Below are 27,003 nucleotides of genomic sequence, written 5' to 3' on the forward strand. Positions count from 1 at the left end.
TATGCATTAGGATTACAGAAGAAGCAGGATTTGATGGTAGGATTTCTGAACTGGGAATCAGAAATACCAACTCTGCATAATGACAAAATTTGTGTGTCCATTTGGCCTTTAGAGCTACACTTTATATAACTTCAGGTGGTTCATATCACAGAACATAATTATCACTTCAAATCAAATGCCATACATGTATAGAAAAATTACAGTTGATCACACATAAAACCAAGCTACTAATAGCAATTATCTGTGGTTAGTAGAATTATACAGAGATTTAAAATTCTTTTTCTCTCCAGGCATGGTGGTGCATGCCTATGATACCAGCAACTCAGGAGGCTGAGGCAGAGGATCACAAGTTTGAGATCAACTTCTGCAATTTAGTGAGGCTCTAAGGACTTAGTGAGACCCTGTCTCAAAATAAAAAATAAAACGGGCTGGGGATGTGGCTCAGTGGTTAAGTGCTCTGGGGTCAAGCCCTGGTACCAAAATAATAATAATAATAATAATAATAATAATAAAATTATTTTTCTCTTTGAATAGTTGTATCTTCTGGGTTTTTCATTTTAGTTTCTACAGTGAACATATTTTTTGCATAATAAAATTTTAAAATATTTCAGATATATATTTTGTAATTTTTCATTGTTCATTCAGTCAACATTTATTCAATTCTTGCTATATGTATGACAATTTACCAGGTACTTTAGAGAAAATATAAAAGAGGTAGAAGACTTAATGCACTTCCTTCCTTTTATTCTGATGCATGTACTTATTGACTGATGATTAGGTAGACAAAATGCACATGGAATAATGAAGAGCAGGGCCTGGGCTGTGCAGCTTACTGGTAGAGAGCACTTATCTAGCAAGACAGAAAGGAAAGAAAGAAATAGAGTCTGAAACGACTGAAGGACAATCTCAAAATAGTCTTGATAATAAACTCATAAAGAAGTATTAAATAGAGTACAAGACAATCAAAGTGGAGTGAGTTTATTCAGGAAAAAGCTTGGATTATGAGCATTTTTACTAATACACTGAGGGAAACAAGATGTAAATTATTCTAAATGGAAAGGAATGATGGAAATAATGATGAAGAAGTGACTATTTTCAAGTTATTTGTCAGGAAGGTAAAAAGACTGACTTGGTCAATACAAAGATATCAGAAAGGCGATTAAAGAGAAATTTAATTCTAGAAATACTGTAAGGAAAATATTAAAATACAATATTCAGGGTACCGAATACTGGAATGAGAGATTTAAATTTGTTCCAATAGGCTGCTCACTATGATTCTTGAAAAGCAAGAAAAATTTTGTTTTTTTTTTTGTTTTGGCCTTGGGGATGAACTATCAAGATAAAAATTGTTAAAGGAAGACTATAATGTGTTTGTTTATTTTAGCTGCACTATTAAATTGAATTAGAACAAGGAGGTACTAGAGTTCACGAAAAAAGCAGTCTTGCTGTTGCTGTTAGTCCAGGTGTAAGGTAATGAAGGCCTAGATTAAGGGAGTGAAATCGGAATGGGGAAAAAGAAACTGTCAGTAAACAAAGAGTCAGCTGAGTTGGTGCCTGATTAAATGTGGGAAGCAAAGAAATAGGGGAACAAAAGTTTGACAAGATAAAACTGGGCACAGTGGCACATGCTTTTAGTCCCCAGCCTGGGAAACCTAGGGAAACTGTCTCTACATTCATACACATGCATAGTCCAGAGAAATCAATACAGACTTTTTGAAGAGAAATGTGGCATTATGTTCAAGATTCTCTTTTTTCTTCTCCCCATCCCCGCCTTCCCCTCCTCCTCCTCCTTTTCCTTCTTTTTCTTTTTTTTTTTTTTTGCAGGTTGGGTACTGGAGATTGACCCTATGGGTGCTTTGTGTTTTACCACTGAGCTGCATTCCCAGCCTTTTTCACTTTTTAATTTTGAAACAGAGAGTTGCTGAGATTCTCGCTGAGTTGCTGAGGCTGGCCTTGAACTTACTATCATCCTGCCTCAGCCTCCCAAGTAGCTGGAATTACAGGCTTGCTCCACTACACCTCACTTAAAGATCCCTTCTTTAAAATGCATTCACATCTATTAGAATAGCTAAAATCCAAATAACTGACAATATCAATTGCTGGCAAGGATGCAAAACAAGAACTCATTCGTTCTTTGCTCTTGAGTATATGAAATGGTATAGCCACTTTGGAGGACAGTTTGGAAGTTTCTTACCATTTTGACTTATAAGTAAAGACTGAGTCATCCATAGGCTGATCTCTGAGGCTCTATGGAATGTCTGAACTCTATTCAGTTTGCCACGCCCCATGCAGGACGGTAAATCAGAAGATGCAGCACAAAATTTATCTACAGGGCAAGGTAACAGTACCACCTACCAGGTGTTCTTCCCCAAAAAAGTGGTATTATGTCTACTATTGCCACAAAAGAACATCCATAGAAGACCTAATTGAGATTTAAATTAGTACACGTTCACAGAAACTATAAAAAAAAAAATGTGGTCATGACTACCCTGGAACTTGTCACCTTATTCCTGGCATTAGTGCCATTGGTGGCAAGAGGGGAAAACCTACCAGGGCCAGACTTCAGCAGAGATTTAGTAGATGTAAAGGTTTGTCAGTTGAAGAAAATTGCTTCACTATTTGTTATATAGGACACACATTTGAGAAATGGGTCTATTTGTGGCCTCTGGAGTTTGATTAAAAGTCCTAGACTGCCCTGATGCCTCTGCCCATTATTTGGTGATGTTTTTAATCAAGATTGAGCTGTCATTGGGTGTGGTGGCATAAACCTGTAATCCCATTGGCTTGATACACTGAGATAGGAGGGCTTCAAGTTCAAAGCTAACCTTAGCAATTCAGCAAGGCACTAAGCAAGTTATCGAGACCCTGTTTCAAAATAAAATATAAAAAGGGCTGAGACTGTGGCTCAGTGGTTAAGTATCCCTGGCTTCAATTCTCAATACAAAAAACAACAACAAAAAAACTTTATTTCACTTTCAACAAATTAAAATAGGAAGGAAAAAGCTAATTAAATAAAATGTAAAATGCACTTTTTTAAAGATCAAATCCAGGGAATTACATTTAACTCAGAGAAATGTGAACTTAGAGGAGAAATATTTTATATATACTTCAGCATACACACACATACAACACAGGTATATCACCAGAGTTCTCAAAGTATGATCTATCTATACACCCCTGGAAGCCTCAAGATCTTTTCAGGAAGTCCATGAGTTTTCACTATAAATCTATAATACTGCTTTTTACCATGTTGACTTTTGCACTAATGATACACAAACAATGGGGAATAAAAATTGCGGATACCTTAGCTTAATTTAAGGCATTGGTATCAAACTTTACAAGCAATTAATGTATTCTTTCTCATTAAGTATTTAAAAGGGAAAGAGAAGCAAATTTTACTAAGAAGTCCTGGGACTGAGGATGTACTCAGTGGTAAAGCAGATTCTTAGCATATGAGTCCAGAGTTCAATCAGCACCAAAAAAAAAAAAAAAAAAAAAAAAATCCGGGCTGGGGATATAGCTCAGTTGGTAGAGTGCTTTCTGCATGTACAAGGCCCTGGGTTGAATTCCCAGCACCACAAGAAAAAAAAAATTGGTGAAGCAGTAAAATTTATTTTACTAAAACTTAACCCTTGAATATATGTCATTTAAATATTTTTAAGGAAATGACAAGTATGCACAGAACTCCTGCTGTATATCAAAGTACATTGGTTGTCTCAGGGAAAAGCACTTGTACAACTAATTTGGTTGCAAGCTGAACTAGTCACTTTTTCATGGAACACCGTTTTGGAGAGTATGTTTGACAGCCTAATTTTGGTCATTCAAATGTGGATATTTGGCAGACATTTTTCTGGAGTCTGGCACTTAAAGGAAAACAGCAGACACTATCTGTTTCCAATTATAGAATTCAAACTTTTAAACATAGATTAAGATTTAGGAAAATTGTATCCACTACCATTGATTGACAGTTTCCCAAAAATTGATAGAATAAGTGATGATATAACAAATGTGATTTTTTAATATTATATAATAAAATGTGTCAATATTTGGAAAACATACATAATTCAGTGAACAAAGATTTTCCAAATAACTAATGCATGATGTTACAAAATCATGCATGAATATAAGAGTAATTCAAAGTACAAAATGGACCAATATATTTTGATTAACAGTATGAAAATTTAACAATTATGATTTCAACCTGTATCAAATTTTACAATTGTTGGATTATGGTATGATATTGAAGAGAATATCCACAATTATCTGGAAAAATATTTTTTAAATATTCAGTTTTCAACTACATACCCATCTGAGTCTAGCATTTCTTCACATTCTTCAACCAAAACAATCTATTGCAATTGACTGAATACAGAAACAGATACAAGAATGCAGCTGTCCATTAAGTCAAACATTTAAAATGTCACTCTTCTCATTAACTATTTTGTTTTGAAAAATATGTTTCTCAAGCTGAGCTTGGTGGCATATACTTGTAATCCTTGCAATTCGGGAAGCTGAGGCAAGAGGATCCCAAGTTCAAGGCCAGCCTGGGCAACTTGGAGAAACCCTAAGCAACTTAACAAGATTCTGTCTCAAAATTAAAAATAAAAAGTCTGGGGATATAGCTTAATGGCAAAATGTCCCAGGGTCAGTCTCTAATACCCAAAAATAAAAGATATTTTTCATAAAATATGTTACTTTTGCCAGGCACAGTGGCACATGCCTGCAATCCCAGCGGCTCAGGAGGCTGAGACAGGTTAATCATAAGTTCAAAATAAACTTCAGCAACTTAGAGAGGCCCTGAGCAACTTAGCTAGTCCCTGTCTCAAAATAAAAAATAAAACGGGCTGTGAATGTGGCTAGTGGCTAAGTGTCCCTGGGTTCAAACCCTGGTACTAAAAATAAATAAAAATAAAATGTTACTTCTGTTCACATTTCCTAAACTAATAGATATTTTTAAAATTCCCAATTCTACTTTCTGATACAGTGAACAACAGCTCTTTGATAATTTTTTGCTTCTGGCACTGGAGGTTGAACCCAGGGACACTTTACCACTGAGCTGTGTCGCTGGTCCTTTTTATTTGTATTTTGAGATTTTTGAGACAGGGTCTTGCTGAGTTGCTTAGGGCCCCACTAAATTGCTGAGGCTGGCCTCCAACTTCAGTCTTTCTGTCTCAATCTCCCAAGGCATTGAGAGTGTGGTGTACTCCACCATTCCTGGCATGTCTTTGATAATTTTTAAGAGTGTAAAGTAGTTCTGAGATCAAAAGTTTTCAGAACTGCAGCAGCACTCTATAGCAGTTCCATTGAAGCAGAGAAATGGAAAATGATATGTGGAGACTCTGCTGTGGCTTGTGTTTTGTTTGTTTGTTTGTTTTTTCCCATTCGGCCAAATCTCATCTTTTTTAGCCCAGCAATCAAAGCTTTGAGTGGGCTGGGAATATAGCTCCGTTGGTAGAGTGCTTGCTTTGCATGCACAAGGCCCTGGGTTCAATCCCCAACCCAGGGGGGAAAAAAAAAGCTTGGCAGGCCACAGTGCAACATAGTTAATTAGAACTTGGCCAATATAGGAAGGAAGGAAGGCAGGCTTAAAAAGAAAAAAAAAAAAAAAAAAAAAAAAAGTAAAGCATAGTAACTACTACTACTTTGCCACATATCTACCCCTCCACACCCACCTACCCACCCATCTCCCTTTCCCTCCTAGTATTTATCCCTTTCCCCCGTCTGAGCCCTGTCTTACCATAAGCTATTACTGAATTATTTATTAGAGATATACTCACATGGATGGGGTATAAATATGAGGATAAGGTATCTCACCATTATTTGAGTCCCCTCAGTGCCATTTACTGTATGACCTTGAGCCAAGTAACTCTTCTGGACCCTCAGCTTCAGCATATCTAAAATGAGACTTTCCGTTCTCTGATTCGATACTCAACAAACATTAAATGAGTCCAGGTTGAAGCTAAGGACTCTGAAATAAATTTATTGTCGTTGAAAAGAACAGAGGATCTAGAGAAAGAACTCAGCTCTAGTTTGCATCACTGCACATTATCCCCTTTGGACATGGATATATTCATGGGAGGTGAACAAACATAAGTCTCTGAAAACAACCAGGAGAAACCTCCCAAGGCCTTGGTTCCTCCCTTGGGTTCACTTAGCTTGTAAGTTTCTGGAGTTGGTATTGGAGAATTCCCCAGTTCTTGCCCAACAGTGGTAATTCCTTTGGTCTTGGAGGCCCTAGAGGCTTTCATTTTCTCTGTTGTGACCGTACTGATTTGATACTAGATTCTGTCCCCTACCATTTTTTTTATTTTAACAGCTTTAATAAAATAGAATTCACACATCACACAGTTCACCTACCTTTGTGATTATTATTTATTTCAATGGCTTTTATTGTATTCAGAATTGTGCAATCATCCCATCTATTTTAGAATATTTTCATCACTCCTGAAATAAATCTTGCACCCCAACCCTCGGGAACCACTAGTCTACTTTTGTCCTTATAGATTTACTTATTCTGAATATTTAATGTAAATAGAATCATACAACATGTGGTCCTTTGTGATTGTCCTCTTTACTTAGAATATTTTCAAGGTTCATTATTGTAGCATCAATCAGTGCTTAATTCCATTTTATGACTAATTTTCCACTATATAGATATATCATTTTATTTACCCATTCATCAGTTCGATTGTTGAATCATTAGAGTTATTTCACTTTTTGACGATCATAAATAATGAAACTATGATTTTTGTACAAGTTTTTATGTAGACCTAAGTTTTCAGTTCTCCTGGGCATATACCTAAGAGTAGAATTACTAACTCAGATGATATGTCTAGTCTTTTAGAGAACTCCCAGACTGTTTTTCAAAGAAGCCGTACTATATTATATTCCCATCATCAGTGTATGAAGGGTTCCAGTTTCTCTACATTCTTAAATATTTATTATCTTTTTTTATTATTACCATCCTAGTGGGTTCAAGTTGTATCTCATTGTGTTTTTCACTTTCATTTCCTTGATGGTTAACAATGTTGAGTATCTCTTAATGTGTTTAGTGACCATGTATATATCTTCTTTGAATAAATGCCCATATCCCTTGCCCATTTTTTTTTACTTGGGCTATTTGTGTTTTTATTATCAAGTTGTGAGAGTTCTTTATATATTTTAGGTACAAGTCCCTTATCAGACATATGTTTGCAAATATTTTCTCCCATTCTTTGATTTGTTTTTTCCACTGATTTTTTTTTTTTTTTTTTTTTTTTTTTTTTTTTTTTTTTTTGGTACCCAGGATTGAGTCCAGGGTTGCTTAACCCCTGAGCCATATCCCCAGCCCAATTTATATTTTATTTAGAGATAGGGTCTTGCTGAATTCCTTAGGGTCTTGCTAAATTGCTGAGGCTGGTTTTGAACTCATGATCCTTTTGCCTCTGCCTCCCAAGTCGCTGGATTACCGACATGTGCCACCATGACCAGTGTTTTTTCACGTTCTTGAGTGTCATTTGCAGCAGAGAAGTTTTTAATTTTTATTAAGTTTGATTAATTTTTTTTATTTTGTTGCTTGTACTTTTGTCATCATATCTAAAAAACCACTGCTAAATCCAAGGTCTTAAAGATTTATGCCTATGTTTTCTTCTAAGAGAGTGTTTTAGCCAGGCGGTGTGCCACATGCCTGTAATCCTAGCTACTCATAAGGCTGAGACAGGAGGATTGCAAGTTCAAGGTCAGCTTGGAAAGCTAAGGGAAATCCTGTCTCAAAAATAAAAAGGACTGGGAATGTGACTCAATGATAGAGCGCCCATGGGTTCAATTCCTGGTATAAAATTTTTTTAAAAAAGTGTGTTTTAGTTCTTACATTAAGGTCATTGATCCATTCTGAGTTAGTTTTTGCATATGGTGTGAAGTAGGGGTTCAACTTCATTTTTTTGCATGTGGGTATCCAGTTTTCCCAGTGTCATGTATTGAAAAGATTATCTTTTCACCATTAAATTATCTGGGCAACCATGTGAAAAATTAATTGATCGTAAGCGTGAGGGTTTGTTTCCAGACTGTCAATTCTGTCCTGTTAATCTGTATGTCTGCCTTATGCTACTACCACACACTGTCTTGATTATTATAGCTTTGTAGAAAGTTTTAAAATCATAAATGACAAGTTCTCCAACTTGGATTTTTATTTTCAAGCTTGTTTTGGCTACTCTGGGTTGGGCCCTACTATTTTTACCCCAAGTGACAAGACCTCGCCCACATTGCTTTTCTAAGGTATTCATTATACTAGCCTACAACCCTAATCCTCACCCTTTCTAACATCATCTTGCAGTATTCTCTCCCTCACTCTACTCTAGCTCCATGAGCCTTCGTTCAGTTTTTTAAAAATATTTTTTGGATGTTAATAGACCTTTATTTTTATTCATTTATTTTTATGTGGTGCTGAGAATCAAACCCAGTGCCTCACACATGCTAGGGAAGTACTCTACCACTAAGCCACAACCCCAGTCCCTCATTCAGTTTCTTAAACATTCTAAAATTCTCACTGACTTAAAGAATTTGAAAGCATACTCCTTTGCCCATGAATGCTTCCCCTCCACATCCTCTCCCCTACTACCAAGTCTGACTCATTTTTGTCATTCAGGTCTGTGCTCAAATGTTATTTTCTCAAAGAGGCCCTTATCATTTCCTATATTAAAATAGCCACCACCAAGGCCTTCCTCACTATCACATTAACCCTGGAGTACTACATTCATCACTGTCCAATATTGTCTTGTGTATACATTGTTATTTATTTTGTATTCCCTACTAGAATGGAAACTCTAGGAGAGTAAACATCTTGTCTTATTTGCCATTGAAATCCTACACATAAAACACTGCCTGACATATAATAGAGTTTTGTTGTTGTTGTTGTTTTGTTTTTTTTAATTGGTTTTTGTTTTGTTTTTTGTTTGTTTGTTTGGTACCCAGGATTGAACCCTGCGGGGCTTAACCACTGATCAACATCCTCAGCCCTTTTTTATATTTTATTTAGAGATAGGGTCTTGCTGAGTTGCTTAGGGTCTCGCTAAGTTGCTGAGGATGGCTTTGAACTCACAACCAGCCTGCCTTAGCCTCATGAGCTGCTGGGATTACAAGTGTGGGCCACCGCACCTGGCTGTATGATAGGTATTTAACACATATTTGCTGAATGAATGCAAGGATGAATGATCAGTGAATCCTTGGACAGCCCTTGGGTAGAATTTAGCACCTGGAAGAGAGGTAAAGAACATAAGCAATAGTAAGTACTGTGTAGATGTGGGGGAAAAGGCACACTCATACATTGCTGGTGGAGTTGCAAATTGGTGCAGCCACCCTGGAAAGCAGTATGGAGATTCCTCAGAAAACTTGGAATGGACCCATCATTTGACCCAGCTATCCCACTCCTCGGCCTATACCCAAAGGACTTAAAATCAGCATACTACAGTGATGCAGCCACATCAATGTTCATAGCAGCTCAATTCACAATAGCTAGATTGTGGAACCAACCTAGATGTCCTTCAATTGATGAATGGATAAAGAAACTGTGGTATATATACACAATGAAATATTACTCAGCCATAAAGAAGAATAAAGTGATGGCATTTGCTGGTAAATGTATGAAGTTGGAAAATATCACTCTAAGTGAAATAGGCCAAGCCCAAAAAACCAAAGACCAAATGTTTTCTCTGATAAGTGCATGATAATATATAATGAGGGAGGATGGCGGGGGGGAAGAGAAGAATGAAGGAACTTTGGATGGTGTAGAGGAAAATGGGGTGGAAGGAGATGGAGGACAGAAAGACAGTAGAATGAAACAGGCAGTATTACCCTATTTATATGTATGATTACATGAATGGTGTGACTCTACATTGTGTATAACCATAGAAATGAAAAATTGTACCCCATTTGTGTATAATGAATCAAAACACAGTCTGTAAAAATAAGAAAGATTTAAAAAAAAAAAAAAAAAAAAAAAAAGGCAGTAATTGGCCCTGAAACCAGAATTGCTTCCCTGGTTCTCACCTTTTTCTCTCATTTTGCACGAGTCAGCAAGTCCTTCCTCTTTTCATTCAAAGATTTGCCCAAACTCTCCTCCTAATGTCTAACTACGTTCAAGAATTAGGTTCAGAAACATTTATGCCCTGAGTTCAATTCCCAGTGTGGGGTGAAAAAATCTTCAAGGAGAAATTGATATTGACGAATACATTATCATGTGAGGTATATTAATTTGATAGTCAAGCAAAATAAAAGAATCATGAAATATGTAAAACATTTGAACAGTATAATTAATAGTATAGCCTAATAGAAATGGATAGACTATCATGCCTAACAATTAAGAGAGTATTCTTTTTAAGTACCCATGGAATATCTACAAAAATTGACCATATACCAGGTCATAAAGTTAGCCTCAAAAGTCTCTAAATGCAATTAAATTAGAAATTAGTTACAAAAAAAGATAACTAGGGGGAAATTATATTTGAAAAAATTTTAAATGCACTTTCAACAGCTTGTGGATTAAAGAAAAAAATCATAAAAGAAATCAGAAAATACTTAGAAATAGGTGTTGAGAATATGATGTATCAAAACTATGGGATGTAATTAAAGTAGTACTTAGGAGGAAATTTATGACAGCAATTCTTACATTAGGATGCTTCCTAATTAGGCTCAAAATAGGAGCTAAGAAGTTAGAAGAACAACAGAAAAAAACTAAAGAAAATAGAAAGAAATGAATAACAAAGAAAAGAATGAAAATTAATGAGAAAACATTCAACAGAGATCAATAATGTGAAAAGTTATTTGAAAAGACTTAAATAAACTAACTTGAGGGCTGGGGTTGTGGCTCAGTGGTAGAGCACTTGCCTCGAATGTGTGAGGCACTGGGTTTGATCCTCAGCACCACATATAAATAAATAAATGGTCCATTAACTAGAAAAATCTAAAAAAATAAAAAAACACTAACTAACTTGAGACAAGAATAATCAAGAGAACGCACAAATAATATTAGAAATGGTAAGAGAACCACAGCTAAATGCACCACAGAGATTAAGCAAAGGTTATTAAAATAACTTTATGCCAATAAATATGAGAACTAAGATAAAATTAATAAATTTCAGGGCTAGGGATTTAGGTCAGTAAGGGCCCCAAGTTCAATCCACAGCACCACAAATGGGAAAAAAAAAAAAAAGAAAAATACAGTGCATCAAAACTGACTGAAGAAGAAATAAAGAATCTGAGAATTAAAGAATTTGAATCAATTTAAACTTTCCAGAGATGAAGCACTAGAGCCCATTGACTTCACCAGTGACTTCATTGACTCCATAGAAAACTGGATAATTGAATTGTGGTGGAGTCTTACAATGGAGTACTACATAGCAACAAAATGAACAAACTACAGAAACGTGCATCCTCTTGATTGATTCAAACAACACTGAATGAAAGAAGTTATCACAGAAGAATTCCACACTATGATTCCATTTATATAACATTCAAAAGTAGGTAAGATGATAAATATGTAAGGGTACATAAAGAAGAGTTAAAACTCTTTTAAAAAGTGATAGAATGATTACCATCAAATGTAGGATAGTGTGACCCAGAAGTGGGTATGCAGTCTGGGAAGGACATAGAGACTTCTAAGGTACTAGAAATATTCTGTTTCTTAAACTGAGTGTTGGATATATAGGTGTTCTTTTCATGTTATTTTTTGATTCCACTCCTAGCTACATACTCTGGAGAAATTCTTGCACTTGAAGAAGACTTTTCATGTGTCAGGGGTTGGGGGAGAAAGGAAAATCTTTTTTAATTTATAAGATTATTCATTCTATGCGGATGACAGGATGGGGTAGTTAGAAGTTACACGTGTACTGACATGGAGAAATGCCAAATGCATATTAAGTGAAACACGTTGCAGAACTTTACAGTGTACTATTTTTAATAAAAATTAGTAATGTGTCCATTGAAATAAATCTGAACAACAGACACCAAAATGTAAACCATGATTATATCTAAGATGATTTCCATTTCGAAATTATACAGTTCTACAATGTTTTGAGATTTTTTCTAGTTACCTCATTTACTTTTGTGGTCAACAAAACAATAAGAAAGATTATTTTTATATGTGTAAAAGAGTGTTTCAAACTGGGCGTGGTGGCGCACAGCCTGTGATTCCAGTGACTCAGGAAGCAGGCAGGAGGATGGCAAGTTGGAGGCCAGTGTCAGCAACTTAGCAGCGAGACCCTGTCTCAAAATAAAATAAGTAAATAAATAAGCGGTTTCACATAAAGGAATCCTTATTCTGGAAAGAGGGACTTTTTCCTTCTTTTGTAAGTAGAAAAGATGACCTCCAGATTCTACAAATGAGGATTTGTGAGAACAGAATGTTGAAAATGGAAAGGGCTTCTGGGCTCAGATCCCTTTAATGGGTAAAGAGTGAGTAAATGGGTCTTGGTCAATTCCTCTGGCTCACCAGCCTGTCCTAAGCACCAGCAAACCTGCTTGCGCTTTTCCAGGAGATATTCATTCTATGTAGATGACAAAAAGAACCATGTAGACACATGTGTACTGGACATGGAGAAAATGTCCAATGCCTGTGGCCAGCTGATCTTCAGTCCTGCCCCATTGTTACAGATTCCCAGCTGACAGCATCTGGTAGTGAAGCCAAAGGCCAACAAATGTCCTGACTTCTGGAGTGCACACATGTGAACTGAGGAAAGAAGTGGTGAGGCCAGAGCAAGTGCTCAAGGACACAATAGGACAAAGAGAGAGCAAAGGAGTGCTAAGGGATAAGGAAAGCCCAGGAGATCTTGTTCTGGACCAGCCAGTGAATTGCCCTTTCTCCCTCTAAACCTCAATTTCCCACTGCAATTTGTGGGGGGCTTTGGGGTTCTTGGTCTTGTACAGACACAGAGATGAGGGTGTTCTGTGGCTAAAAAGAGAGTTCAGATTATCAAGGGCAAAAAATTTTAGGTTTTTGCATATGCTGTGCCTTCAGCACAGACCATTTTCCCTCCATCTTATCCTATTAATTTCTCTTCAGATTTCAAATTATGGACCACTTCCAGTTAGAAACTTCCCTAACTCCTACCCATCCCATCTTCACTAAGGGAAAGAGTTAAAGAGGTTTCTTTGCTCCCACAACCTGTGCTTCCCTTATCCAGCACTATCACACTAGCAGTTGCCTACTTGTTTGTTTGTCTGACTATCCCACTGGGATTTTCTTTCTTTCTTTCCTTTTTTCTTTCTTTCTTTCTTTCTTTCTTTCTTTCTTTCTTTCTTTCTTTCTTTCTTTCTTTCGTTCTTTCTTTTCCTTTTTTTAAAATTTATTTACTTTTATTGTAAACAAATGGGATACATCTTGTTTCTCTGTACATGAAGTAGAGGCATACCATTTGTGTAATCATACTTTTAACCTAGGGTAATAGTTTTTGATTTATTCTGTTATTTCCTTCCCCCCACCCTTCCCGTCCCTCTTTTCTCTCTATACAGTCCCTCCTTCCTCCATTCTTGCCCCCCTCCTATCCCCCCGCCCTTTTCATTCTTTTTATTTTTTGTTTTGACACGGGAGAAGGTGGGGAGGCGAGTCTCCCTAAATTGCCGAGGCTGGCCTGGAACTGGGGATCCTCCTGCTCCCACTGGGATTTAAGCTTCCTGAAGACAGGGACTATGATTGCCTACTTGCCACTCTATCTTTAGTTCCCAGATACTCTGTTTAATTAAAAAAAAAAAAAAAAAATTTTTTTTTTAAATCCGAAAATTGTATATGTATGAATAAAGCGAATGACATAGAGGGTCCCTCCGCTTGTCTGGAATGTGGCTCACAGCCGCCTACAGGCGGAGCCTCCTGGGTAAGGTTAAGGAGTATGGGCTTTATCCTTCCTAGCTCTCCTTTCGGTTCTTTTGTCATTGCACTCTTCCCTCGCATCCTCTGCCCCTTCCACCTCCACATCCCACATGGTGTGAGCTTGATCTCCCTCTACTGGCCAGACTTCAGAACTGCGTGAAATCAAGCCCATGTCATCTTGCCTGTTTTGTCCTTCTCTTTGGGGATACCCTTCTTCTTCTTCCCCACCCTAGAGCTCATAAGGTACTGGAGTATCAAAAGAACACAGGACTGGTCAGGACAGGATATTTCCATGGCCTGAGCCCTCATCTCCCCGTCCTCAACGCCAGGAGCACTTACTTGCCTCACATCCTCACCTCATCCTTAGTTTCCTGAGATCTCCACTCCCAGGCTCCTACTCCAGCTAATTCACAGAGATGTTGATTTCTGGAAACTTTGGCTGATACATCAGCTCTGACTGTGGAAGAGAGATCCAAAGATGAGTTGGAAATAAAAAGAGAAAGGCAAGTAAAGAAGGGACCCAGTGACAGGATTAAACCCCAGTGATGTATACAAAAACCCAGATCAGGGTTGGAAAAGCCAGACCTTAGAACTGTGTTCCCAGCCCATTCCACTCCATAGGCTCATAAACCAGGACCCCCGTCCTATGAATAAAGATTCCCCTTACTACTTCATTCTGCCTATGTCAACACAGAGCTAAGGACAGTGATTGTGTCAAATCTTCAGGCTTAGTGGAGATATTAAACTCTAGGGACAGCTCCTGGACAGAGTGTGCTCTCAACTTCTGCTCCGTTACCCCTGGATGACCCAGACTGGCGCTCACATCTTCACTGGCATATCCACTGAATGGGTGCTCTGGCTCCAGCCCCTTCTCAGGAGTGCTCCTCTCCTCCTCTGGCATGAGTTCATCTAGCCAGAGGAGTTCCTGTGGTGAGAAGACCCACTCCAGTGCCTTTCGGACTCCAACCAGGCCCAGCAACTGCAGGAATAGAAAAAAGCCCAGGGTTGTAAGCAGCAACAGCAATAACTGTAATATTTATTGAGCAACTTCCTATGTGCTAGACATCGAGTATCATTTCACAGAAAATAACATGTTTCTATATATTTTATCCCCATGGTACAGAGAAAGAAACTGAGGCCTGAAAGATTAAAACTTCTCAGAAGTTTTACAACTGGTAATATGGTAAACAGATTGGTCCTACTGCAAAATCCCTGGCTCTTAACTTCCTCCTCTGTGTTATCCCTCACTGACTAACAAAAGTGTCAGCATTGCTTTCCCCCAGGACTCCAGTTTTTTTTTTTTTTTTTTTTTTTTTCCCGAGTTCATAGATCAGCCCAAAGAGGTTGGGAAAGGAAATGAATCAGGCATTCTGGGACTATCCTATCTGTAAGTATCTTTCAGCCATTTTTCTTTCTCTTAAGATTTCCAACCAACTAGAGCTAGGGCAAGTGGGAGAGGGGATAGACTTCCACTTGTGGAGGCCTTGGCACCCTCCCAGGATCAGAGTCTCCCAGAACTCCCAGGATTGCCCATCCCTGCCTCAAATCACCATGAGGGGGAAGATGATGGCTGCAGGAGTAGATTTGATTATCCAAAGCAGACCTAGGCAGGCAAGCTGGATAGCTGTGAAGAGGTGGACTCTGCTCAGAGGTACATGCCGCAAGAGCAGCAGGTCTGGCTGATGTTTTGCTGGCATCAACAAGAGCTTCACTCTCTTCATGAACTGGAGGATGAGAGGAAAAGGAAAGCAGGGCAATCAGGTAGTCTAGAAAGTGTCCCTGTTAGCTACTCCAGCCCAGTGGGTGTGGGGCAGAAGGTTCCCTTGACCTCCTCCCCATCCAGAGCCTGGCAGCTAAGTCTTTACATCCAGGAGAGGCAGGAAAACAGGACAGAAGAGGAATTGACAAGTTTAGACAAGAGTGGGGTTCCTAGGTGATTTTAATGGACTCACCTGAATGCTGCTAAGTGCTGCCACCCCCATGTATAGGAAGATGCCATATAGTACAGGCATTGGGATGAACTGGTGGGAAGAAGGGTAGAGCTGGTGAAGGAGTTTATCTCCACCAGCACCCAGATGCCCCATCTCAGACTCCAACCCCAGCCCCCTGCCCAGGCCTTTCCTTTCCTTTTGCAATTTGCATGCATGCCTGATCTCATGGAATCCTCACATCAGTAAGATGAGGTGAATTCTATTATTGTCTGCATTTACAGATGAGGACATTGAATTTCAGAGAAAATAAGTAACTTGCCCATTGCCTGGCCTACCTCTCCATCTTATCTATCACCTTCCTCTCTGTTCTGTATGTTCCCAGTATACTGGTCTCACTTCTATCACTCAGCATGCCAAGTTTGTTTCTACCCCCTTGCAAAGGGGGTTTGCGTTGCTATTCACTCCACCTAAAATGCTCTTCCATAAGACTTCTGCATGGCCAGTTCCATCTCACCACTCATACCTCATCTTATGACACCCCAGAAAGGCCTCTGGCTTTCACTGCTACTACTTAATCTAAATTAGCCCTGGTACCCTTTTTTTTAAGTATTAGGGATTCTCAGGGCACTCTACCATTGAGTACATCCCCAGCCCTTTTTATTATTTTTTATTTTGAGACAGGGTCTCACTGAGTTGCCCAGGCTGACCTCAAACTTGAGATCCTCCTCAGTCTCTGGAGTTGTGCCTGGCTTCTTGTTTTAATTGTTTAAAATCTGTCTCCTCTTACCAGACTGCAAGGATGGAGACATGACCTCTTTTAACCACCATATCAACAGTACCTGGAAGTATATGTTTGGCATATAGTTTATGAGAGTCACCTAGTTAGTAAGTGGATGATCCAGTCCATCTGGCTTTTTCTACTGAATCACTCTCACCCAACCTCCATGACCTTTCCCTCCCCTAACCTCTCTTGTCCTCCTGCCAATGACTCTTGTCTGACACTCTCCACACCCTCCTTAACTGTTCTACTATCTCAGCTTACTGAGCCTCTATGCTATTACTTGATTTTTGTTTGTGTATATATTTCTGGTAGAGGGCTTAATTTCATATTGCTTTTCTATATTCCCCTGCCCTCACTTCTTTCAGGTACCTAGCAGAATGTGGCACACAACACATGGTCTATAAGTCTTTGGTAAGGGAGAAGAAAAGAGGTTTTGCTTCAAAGTTGATCTGGGGTGTGATGAGCGAGCCTTAGACTCAGGCTTGTTGGGGAGTTGGAGCAAGGGTAGCACTTGGACCCTAGAGGATGCTGAGATGCCCACACCCTACTCCACTGGACAGAAAGCCTTCTGAATAAGAATTTGGGGTCTCAGATCTGAGAAACCAGCTCTCTTGGTGGGATCTTGCAAGTCACGTTACTTCTTTAACCTTTGCATTTCTAGTTTGTAAAACATATACACCTTTCAGGGTCAATGTGAGGATTAAATGAGGTCAAGTATTGAAAAAGCAATGCCTGTCACACAGTAAGCATTCAACCAGTGTCAGTTTTTGCTCTCTGTGTTATTATTACTGCACTGACCCTGATCCTGACCTAACATGTACCTTGAGCACAGGTGCCAGGAAGATGGAGACACCTGTAAGGATGAATACCACCAGGCCTGTCAACCTCTGTTCTCTGTGGGGAGAAGGAGAAATTAGCCCCAGGTCTGGGAGAGTTCAGGCTGATCAGACACCATTGTAGACTCTGGCAGCTAGAGAAGAGTAAAAGGATCCCCCAGATTGCCAGGCAGGTAAAGGCCTTAGCTTGTTGTGAAAAATTGATGGGCAGCAAGTGGCAGAGTACTTCAACCTGAGGTTACTAGGCTTGTCAGTTCAAGTTCATAGCTGCTCTTTTCTCATTTTGATGGAAAATTAGTAATTTTTTTGGTAAATGGACACAAAGCCTTTATTTATTTATTTTTATGCATTGCTGAGAATTGAACCCAGTGCCTCACACCTGCTAGGCAAGCACTCTCCCACTGAGCCACAACCCCAGTCCCAAAATTAGCAATTTTTATACTGTCATAAAGACATTTCAGAACTTATGAAGTTAATTTCATGTACTTTTAGACAGATTGTTTTTCCAACAGTTACAGAATTGTTTTTGTAATGAGTTCCTTTGTAACATCAATCATGTGTTCTACAATGAGTGAGGATTATTAGGGGGTACCTCATCCTCCATTTCAGCACTGTCTGCCTCCACCCTTAAGCCTCACCCCAGTCCCCATGCCTGAAGGAGGAAAGAAGGTCTGATTTACCCATCACAGTTCCCAGAACTCACCCATTTACCCCACTGCAGTGCTCTGGAGCACAAGATTAGAGTTTAAGCCATGTAGAAACTGTCACATACTCTGTGATCCATCTTGCCACCCATCTCTCACTCTAGCCTCTTGAATGCCTCACCTGATGCCCAGGAAGCTGGGGGCCTCCCCAGGGGCACAGTCTCTGCTCTCTCTCCGAAGACTGTCCATGTGGGCCAGGGAGATGACAGTAGCTGAGACATACCAGGGCAACCCAAGCACTGATGTGAGCAGCATCAGCACAGCCACACAGAAGAGGTCCAGGTGGAAGCCAGCTCCCTTCTGCAGGTAGTGGGGAGAAGCACAGGAGTAGCTGAAGGTAGCCAATGCCTGAGGTCTCTGTCCTTTGAGGTGAAAGACTGGGGGTAGGGAGTGCCTGGATCCCACCTTAGAGCTTCTGTCCCTTGGTCTGAGACCCTACCCAGCAGGTCTTACCCGAAGTCTATACTCCTTGCGATTGAGGATGACTGCTGTGATCTGCTGGTCCATGAAGATGAGGATAGACAGCAGCAGGGCAGGCAGGGCAGCTGCCACAGTCAACCACCAGGGGTTGGCTCCAAAAGGCGACACAAGCCAGCCACGCCCAGGGAGCGTGGGCTGGGGAGGGCATTCCACAGACAGGTTGGAGAGTCTCCCAAGAGCACCTCACTGCACACCCCAACTTTGGCATTTTTCTACAACCTTCCCCCCTGCTCAAGACACTGAATGCTAGGTGGGAACAGATTGTATGTGTCTGTGTGTGTGTACACATTTGCACATGTAATCACACATGCACATGCATAGGAAACTGGTTTAAAGTAAACCACCCCAGTGACTTAAGGGGCCCCAGGTTGACTGGAACCAGGGGCTCTGGACTTTGGATCTCAGGGTCCCTGCCCCTTGGAAGAACAGTTGGTGGATAAGGCTTGCCCACACTTCTTGGTATAGTATATACAGCCCTTCTCCCTGGGCATAGCCCCCATCCAGGGTGGGGCAACTCAGGCTCAGACCTGCTATGATCTGGGGCGGGGGCAGGGCAGGGCTGGGTGTGTCTGCATTCACTCTGATTACAAGCGTCTGTTTGAGGAGGGGAGTGGCCCAGTGTTCTGAGCTACTGAGGTGACCCCAGATGGAGCCCCTCTGCTCTCCTTTCTGGGGAGTGGGGGACAGGTGGAAGGTCTCCAAATATGCAGACAGAGTCTAAGAATCGTGCTAAGCCTTGTCCTGCACACTGGCATGCCCTAGGGAAGGAGCTCCAGCTGTAATGAATCAGAGAAGGCAATGAGGGGTGGGGCAAAGAAGAGAGTGGGGAGTAGTGGAGTGGGCAGGGCCACGCCAAGGGTATTATCATAACAATAATGACTAACATTTACTGAGGACTGAATATGTGCCAGGAACAGTAATCAGTACTGTACACTGTGATCTTCTGTGAATTTCAAAATAACCTATAGGGTAGGAACTGTTGTTATTTATTTCCATTTTATAGATTAAGAAGTTGAGGCTTAGACATGTGCAATAATTTAGAAATGTTCAGCCACGAAGTGGCAGATCTGGCTGCCGAGAACCCATCCTCCTTGACCCCCTACCCTATAATGATTATCTACTGTGTACAGATTTCTATATTCACTTATGTCTGCTGCAGTACCTCATTTAATCTTCTCAACGACCATTATTATTACTATTTCTTTTTTGGGGAGATGGTGAGAAAAGAAGCTCAGAGGATGAAATGGGTAGTATTTATGCATCTTCCTTCTCCAGGTTCTGTTGACCCTGCTTTCCCCTCTGGCCCCTCCCCCTCTCCCCAGTTCTCACCTTGAACTCTCTGGGCACCATGAGCTTCGGTGTGGCTAGGCCCAGGAAGGCATCAAGGCCACAGCCCAGCAAGATGGCCAGGACTGAGGAGAAGTCACTAAGCACCTTGCGTACCTGGCCACACAGTAGATAATCAGGTCCCAGTCTGCCATCCCCCTCCTTCCACACACTTTCCCATTCAGAAACAGGACCCAAGGCCAAGAGCAAACCTCTAACACAGAAAGATGACACTCACCATGGAGGGGAAGAATCCACTGGTTCTTACATGCTTGAGGGCCATGGCAAAGAGGAAGGAGGTGAGAAAGAGGAGAATGGAGACGAAGGCAATGTCTGGGACTGTATGACAACCAGGGCCACGAGGGTGGCCTCCTTGCTGGGTACATTCAGGTGGAGACAGCAAGGATGCATTGACCAGGCCTAGGTCCTGAATGAAGGGGTAGGCAACAGAGTAAGTAAACCACTTCAAGGAAAGGAGGACCCACAGAAACATCAGGGACCCAGGATGGGAGGAGGTCTTTGATCACAGGCCTCAGTGCCCTAGATTATGTGTGGGAAGAGTCAAGAGCCACTCACAGATTTGGCTGCCACCCTTTCCTTCCCAGGCCTTCTCAGCAGTCTCTCACCATGCTTAAGAGGTCATCTCTGTCTTTTGGCTTTGTTCTTGTCCATTGAGATTCATTTCCTGGGAAGCAGAGAGAACCTTGAGAACCCCTGAGAACCTTCTCCAGCCCCACAAGATTCTAATCTGATGGGTCTAGATGAACCAGAGTTCTTAGCTCTGATTCCTCTGTCTGCTGACTCTATAACTGCCAACTGTGACACTACTTAAGGACACTGCCTCCTGCCCTCATTCCTTCAAATTCTTTCTCTCTGTGTACTGGGGATTGAACAAAGTGGCACTTTACCACTGAGTTTTATCCCTGGTCCTTTTTATTTTTTATCTTGAAACAAGGTCTCCCTAAGCTGCTGAGATTAAGCTCAACTTGCAATCCTCCTGCTTCAGCCTCTCTACTCACTGAGATTATGGTCAAGCACTACTGCACCCAGCTGCCCCTCAAATTCTCTACTCATTTGTGACTCTGGTGGATATCACAGAACCAGGTCCCAGCAGTTGCTCAGCAAATGTATGTTATCTGGATGCATGAGCTGCTCCCAAATCTGTTTCTACCAGGGGACAAAACGAGTTTTGTTTGTTTGTTTGTTTATTTGATTTTTTTTTTTTGTACTGGGTATTAAATTTAGGGGCACTCCACCACTGAGCCACATCCCCAGCCCTTTTTTATATTTTATTTTAGAGACAGGATCTCACTGAGTTGCTTAGGACCTTGCTAAGTTGCTGAGGCTGGTTTTGAACTCACTATCTTCCCGCCTCGGCCTTTTGAGTCGCTGAGACAAACTGGTCTTACTCATGCCTAGCACAGACCTGGCTCAATGTTAGAGGACATTCCCTCCCCAGTCCTGGTGTTGCCTTCCACCAGGGAAATATGGAGGGATATATGCAAATGTAATACTCCAAGTCTCTCCACCTGTTCAGTCACTCCCACCGGGAGGAATAACTATGATTCATTTGATTGATGAGTTTAGGAGATGAAGCAGGCATGCCTAGCCCTGCCTCTTTCTCTTCTGTTTCTCAGGAGAGAGCTGCCTACTTGGTGCGTGTATTTAGCTCTGCTATTCTGGGGCAAGATCATCCCTGTCCAGTGCTGCCATTATCGAGTGGGTAAGTCTAATTTGCTTTCATTGTCAGGAAGCTCATTCACCCATTGGTATAACCCATGTTCTTCTATTGATGTCAGAAATAAAGACAATATTGGGTTTTCTATTATCTTTTTTCTCAACTGATTCAGAACCATAGAGAGGAAGAGTGCTGCTGGTTATCAAGTAAGAGATCAGCATTTCACTGAATTTAACCAGGAGGAACCCCTCCCCATCCCACATCCTTTCTCACCTGGTCAAGGTCCCTCCCTGTTTCCCTCAACCCACCTCCTGGGACTGGGTATTGGCAGAAGCAGCCATAAGCAGGGGACCCAGGCCTTTGGATGGGATAAGTTCGGGTCAGGTTCAGCATTTTGCCCAGGGCATCATAGATGAAGATGAGGCTGATGAGGGCACAGAAACCTTCCTCGGTGAAACGGGTGAAGTAGCGCACCAACACACTGGCCTCTGTGGCCACCAGCACCAGGCAAAAGGTGGCCACCCAGATGCCTACCCACAGGCGGAAGGGCAGGTAGTCCAGGCTGTAATCTCTGTGGGGTGAGAGATGAGCAGGGCTGTCTGCTCCCCACCTAACCCAGGTCAGGTGCCTCTCAAGCCAAGGAGACAGTTCTCACCCTTTCCTATTGACCAAGCCAGGACCACGCTGAGGCTGTGACTAGTAAAGGGCCAGTGAGATGGGAGAGGTCTCCTACCTGCTGAAAGAGAAGAGCAGGCGCTCAAAGACCAGTACTGGCCCTGTGCTGCTGAGGATGGTGAGGGGCTGGCCTGCCATTAAGCAGAAGGCAGCTCCAGCCAGAGCTGTGCCCAGGAAACTTTCCAGCACTCCCTGAAAGACAATGGGGGCTCAGCACAGGACCCTGGAGTCCTCTGTATAGGAGCCCAGGGAGCATCCTAAGCCCACCCGTAGTCCCAGGAGAAGGGAGTAGAAGCATGGATATCAAAGTTTGTGCCAAGCCCTCTTACCCCACTCACCTGAGCACCTTCAGTGGCATCTCCCAGAAGACCCCCAAAAGTAATGGCATTAGTGACGGTGGCCAGGTAAATGTAGAGCACAGCTGAGAAACACTGGGGGTGCAGACCGTCCAAGAAATCGCTTGGGTACCACAGAGCCTTCCGTCGCACGTCCTGGGCAAGGCCCCCAAACAGCCTGCCACCCGTGGGTCATCAGTGATCCAGGTTTGCACACCCTACGCCCACATTCCCACTACTTTTCCTGTGACCAAGTGAGCCCTTCTCGTGAGCACACACCTGGGTCCCCTATGACTTCTCCCCTTCACAGGCTCCCAATCCTTCCCAACCAGCTGGCCTCACCTGCCCGTCCGCTGCAACTCCGGGCTAGGCTCATGTGATTCATGGCTGTGCCTGTCCTCTGTGTGGGCCCTGCACAGAAAGAAGAGATCCTTGGCCTCCTGCATTTGCAAGGGAAGCCTAAGGAGAAGGGGAACCCCAGGTTGTCTGAGAATCTCCAACCATTCTCAATTCCAATCTCTCAACCATTCTCGTTCTCCCTCCACTTGGCCCAGGGCTGGGGGTGCCCTGCCCCCTGGTGGCAGTTGTCTTTGAGGTGAGGGGCCGGTTCAGACCGCAGAGTTGCAAGCAAAAGTCTAGGTCATCACCCCCTGCGAAAGCCAGGCCAGGGAGGCTTGGAAGATACTTGTTCAGGTTTAAAAACAAGAGAGTGATAAGGCAAAAATCAGAGTTAGATCAGCCTGACCCCAAATTAGAAGACAGGACCAGCCTCTCCTCCATAGTAACTCTAGATCCTAGACTGCCCTTGAGGAAGGATCTGTAGGGAATGATGACCCCAAAGTACCTTTTGTGCTGAAAGGGCAGGCATTTGGGCGGGGGGATCCGGGCTGTTGAGTCCCACCGACCTGGGGGAAGCACAGTCACTCTTTCTAAGAAAGCATCCAGGGCTGCCAGAAGGTCCTGAAGGTTGCTGGCCCGGCGAACTGACCACTGGAATTGCTGGGTTTAGGAGCATAGAATGGGCAGTAAATGCAGATTTGGACTCTCACATGTATTTTCATTTCTGTATTTCTCAAAACTAGACACGCAGGTCACATAGGCAGGCAAATCATTCACGCATTCATTCATTCAATGAGTAGTGAGTGCCTTCTGTGTGCAGCACTGGGCCAGTAATGAGGCTGTGTTGGTAACCACGGAAATTTCAGTCCCCCTGCTATAGGCACAAAGTCACACTTTGCCTCATTGCTGTACTTGGTCACACATACAGAGTCCATGCCTACTCACACGAGCCTATGTGTGCAGTCACACAAGCATGCCTGCCCAGCTTACCAGGTCACTGAGTAGGACAGCAGCTGCCCTACCCATTTCATGGTAACCCCTTCCATGTGTGGGGGGGCCCAGGAGGAGGCAGAAAAACCTGAAGAAGGAGCCAAACCCCAGAGAGTGTCAGATGCTGCTTTCTCCTCAGTTCTGCCCTCCCTACCAGCCCCGTACATATGCTCATTGCATGCCTGCTCTGCATACCTGACCACTATCACCTTCCCTATCCCTACACACATCCTACACACACTTTCAGAGAACTGACCTAGAGATCCCCTCACACCTTTCTCCCATAGGGGCCCTTCTTCTGAGTTCTAGGACCCCTGACTCCCTCTCAGTAGCCTCACCTGCTGGGGATGGGCACCTCAGTAAGTGGCCCCAGCACCACAGGGTCCCGTAGTCGCACAAAGGCCCCCAATGGCTGTGCCAGGAAGCCCAGTTCTCCTGCCAGCACAGCTGCTGCCTCAGCCCTTGGTGGCAGCTTCTGGATCAGGGAGTTTTGACACTGAGTATGGCACAGAGTATGAGAGGTTATTTGAGGAGGAGGATGTTGGCAAAATCTCAACTAATGAAAACTTTTAATTCCTGACTCCTCTCCCAACCCTAACAAGGAAGGGTCACAAACCTGTTCCTTCAGGGGAACATTCTCATCATGAGAAGCCTTTCTTGGATGGGTAGATCCTACAAAAGGATTATACAGTGGTCAAGAGCACAGGCTTTGGGGGCACATCCACCAGGGCTCCCTGACCAGCCTTTCCTCTGACAAGCTGTGAGAACTAGAGAACACTCTTTCCCACTCAGCCTCAGTTTTCTCATCACTAACATGGGGATAATTGTGGTACTACCTTACAGGGTGGACTGTCAAGATTAAATAGGGGGCTGGAGTTGTAGCTCAGTGGTAGAGCACTTGCCTGGCACGTGTGAGGCACTGAGTTTGATTCTCAGCACCACATAAAAATAAATAAATAAAATAAAGGCCTATTAACATCTAAAAAAAAATTTAAAAAGAGATTAAATAGGGTCCTTTGTGTAAAACTCCTGACACAGCACCCACAAGTGCCTCCCTTCACAGAACTCTATTAGGTTCCTAACCACACCTACCCCCATTTCCACCAGCTCTTGAACTTGCTCATGAGTCCGGCTGAAGTCTGAGCTAAGCCTAGGCCCCTTCTGTCTCAGGAAGGTGCAGGGACATCTTGTATTCTCCCACCCAGGGTCTTGATTGTGGGCCAAGAAAGAGCTTCTCACCCCAACAAGGCCTGGTGCCTCTGGTCTGGATGTGATGTCGGGGTCTCTGCAACAATAAGGCCTGTAGCTGCCCTCTCAGCTCTGGGCTCAATGATTCCACCTGGATCACCTGCTCTGGAGAACAGATGTGGGGCCTGAGGTCCTTAAGAGTTTCCTGACCCCCTCCCCCATCATTCTCTCTCCACCCCCTTTCCCTTCAAGGAGCCTTAGGAAATGTAGGGACCAATGAACTTGCTCCTTCACTCTGCTATTCCAACTTCTTGTAACGAGGGTGGATAATCGCTAGGGCGAGGTAGGGTCAGGTAGGCTCTAGAAGATTCCAAGAGTGGAGGAAATCCCAGGGAATTGGCATCTCCCTGAAAAGGATAACAGCCTACCCACGAGTTCCAGGAGACTCTGAGCTGGACAGTTCAGCAGTACAAGGCCCTGGGACAGCAGGCTGCGGAGCTGCTGGAGGCTGGGCAGTGCCAGGGTGGGCACGTGGGGAGCACTCCACCGGCCTGCTCCTACCTCCAGTTTCTCCTCAAACAGCATCCACCTGTGGTAGAGGGGGATGGACAGTGTTATTTGGGAATCTCTCCACATCCAGGAGCAGGGACACAGCAAAGCCAGGGAAGATAGGGCAATGGGGGTCATCGGCCTAGAGATGCCAAGTATGCCCATCCTGGGACTTGGGGAACTCAGAGCTAGACTGCAAAGGGCACTGGTATTAAGAATAGTAGAATGTAGAGAGGAAAAAAAATCCTTATTTGAGGTTGGAAGGAGGCCCATAGGAGGAGGAAGGGGATCATGGAAGAAGTCCAGGGCCTCATAGATCTAGCCTGGGCCCACTTACCTGCCTGTTTCTCTCCACTCCAATTCCTGGGGCCAGCCCAGTAGCTCATTCAGCTGAATGAAGAGCAGAGGGTCCTTGCATATCCCCAATTCCCTGATGTCTGTGTCTGAGGGGCCATCAGGGCTGGTGCTAGGGCCAAGGCTGCTGTCCAACTCTTCTACAGGAACATTTTCATGGGCATTAGAGCTTTCAGACTCCTCCTGGTCTGGCAGTTTCATCTTAGTGAGGATCACAGAGAATCTTAAGCAGTGCAATTCTAGGGGCCCTCTGTATGGCTATATTTATAATACACTCCCACCCCCAGTTACAGCAGCACAACACAAACAGAACAAGACCTGCTAGCTCCGGAGGATACCGGGTCACCTCTTCCCCTACTTGCTTCCCCAACCCTGTTGGCATGAGAGTGTTTGTAGCCTAGCTCTCCACAAATGCCCAACTTAGGGCCAAAGTGTACGTGTGCATTTCCTGTGGGATCAGGTCTGACCCCACTGTGTTTTGTGTAAACAAATAGGAGTAGATGGCTAACCTAAGTCTTAAGTACTTACTCTTCAGATGATGTTGTGCCTAGCCTGTATCACATGCAAACACCAAACATCCAGAACTGTTTGGGGTGTCAACACCATGCCCTGGGGGTCACAGACACACACATTTGGACAAAAAGGGACCTATTAAGTAATTGGTCCTATAGAAACCTGGCAGGGTAAGGGAGACAACAGGTATAGAACCTGCCAATTTAATGGGCTAATGATGGAAAATAGAGGCAGATCACAGAGAACATCTGTATCTTAAATTCTTTTGTCCAATAACATCTGAAACTCCCAATTTATTTGTGTTCTTGGGTCTTGCCCCTTTAACTTAGCCCCATACTGAGGATGGAGGAGACAACTAGGGTGTTTCTTGTTCATTGTTAAAAATGTAGCCTGGCTCTCCAGAAATGCCCAACTTAGGGCCAAAGTCTACGTGTGCATTTCCTGTGGGATCAGGTCTGACCCCACTGTGTTTTGTGTAAACAAATAG

The 27,003-nt window shown here is 42.7% G+C and overlaps 1 protein-coding gene across 15 annotated transcripts; it reads right to left on the reverse strand.

Moving 5' to 3' along the window:
* Positions 1 to 6,772: 6,772 nt before the first annotated feature.
* SLC4A9 (solute carrier family 4 member 9) lies at positions 6,773 to 26,428 on the reverse strand. 15 transcript variants are annotated; one of them, XM_079145709.1, is made up of 22 exons: positions 25,987 to 26,413; positions 25,529 to 25,689; positions 25,152 to 25,265; positions 24,529 to 24,584; positions 24,251 to 24,408; positions 23,913 to 24,000; positions 23,428 to 23,582; positions 22,926 to 22,994; positions 22,587 to 22,761; positions 22,307 to 22,440; positions 21,882 to 22,144; positions 20,522 to 20,580; positions 20,134 to 20,322; positions 19,899 to 20,012; positions 18,543 to 18,704; positions 18,211 to 18,389; positions 17,371 to 17,443; positions 15,790 to 15,858; positions 15,388 to 15,561; positions 14,634 to 14,816; positions 14,194 to 14,294; positions 6,773 to 9,229 (listed from the first exon to the last, which is right to left on the reverse strand). In XM_079145709.1, the coding sequence occupies exons 1-21, from the start codon at positions 26,202 to 26,204 to the stop codon at positions 14,241 to 14,243; spliced, it is 2,847 nt and encodes a 948-aa protein (XP_079001835.1). In that variant the 5' UTR covers positions 26,205 to 26,413; the 3' UTR covers positions 6,773 to 9,229; positions 14,194 to 14,240. The 15 variants fall into 15 exon arrangements, 13 of the variants coding, with proteins under 13 accessions (XP_079001835.1, XP_079001838.1, XP_079001828.1 ...); XM_079145712.1 differs by having other exon boundaries at positions 14,661 to 14,816; positions 25,987 to 26,402; XM_079145702.1 differs by lacking the exon at positions 6,773 to 9,229 and adding an exon at positions 11,871 to 12,234 and having other exon boundaries at positions 14,661 to 14,762; positions 25,987 to 26,417.
* Between the last annotated feature and the right edge of the window lie 575 nt (positions 26,429 to 27,003).

The sequence above is a fragment of the Sciurus vulgaris genome (genome assembly GCF_902686455.1).
Source record: "Sciurus vulgaris genome assembly, chromosome: 6".
Classification (NCBI taxonomy): Eukaryota; Metazoa; Chordata; class Mammalia; order Rodentia; family Sciuridae; genus Sciurus; species Sciurus vulgaris.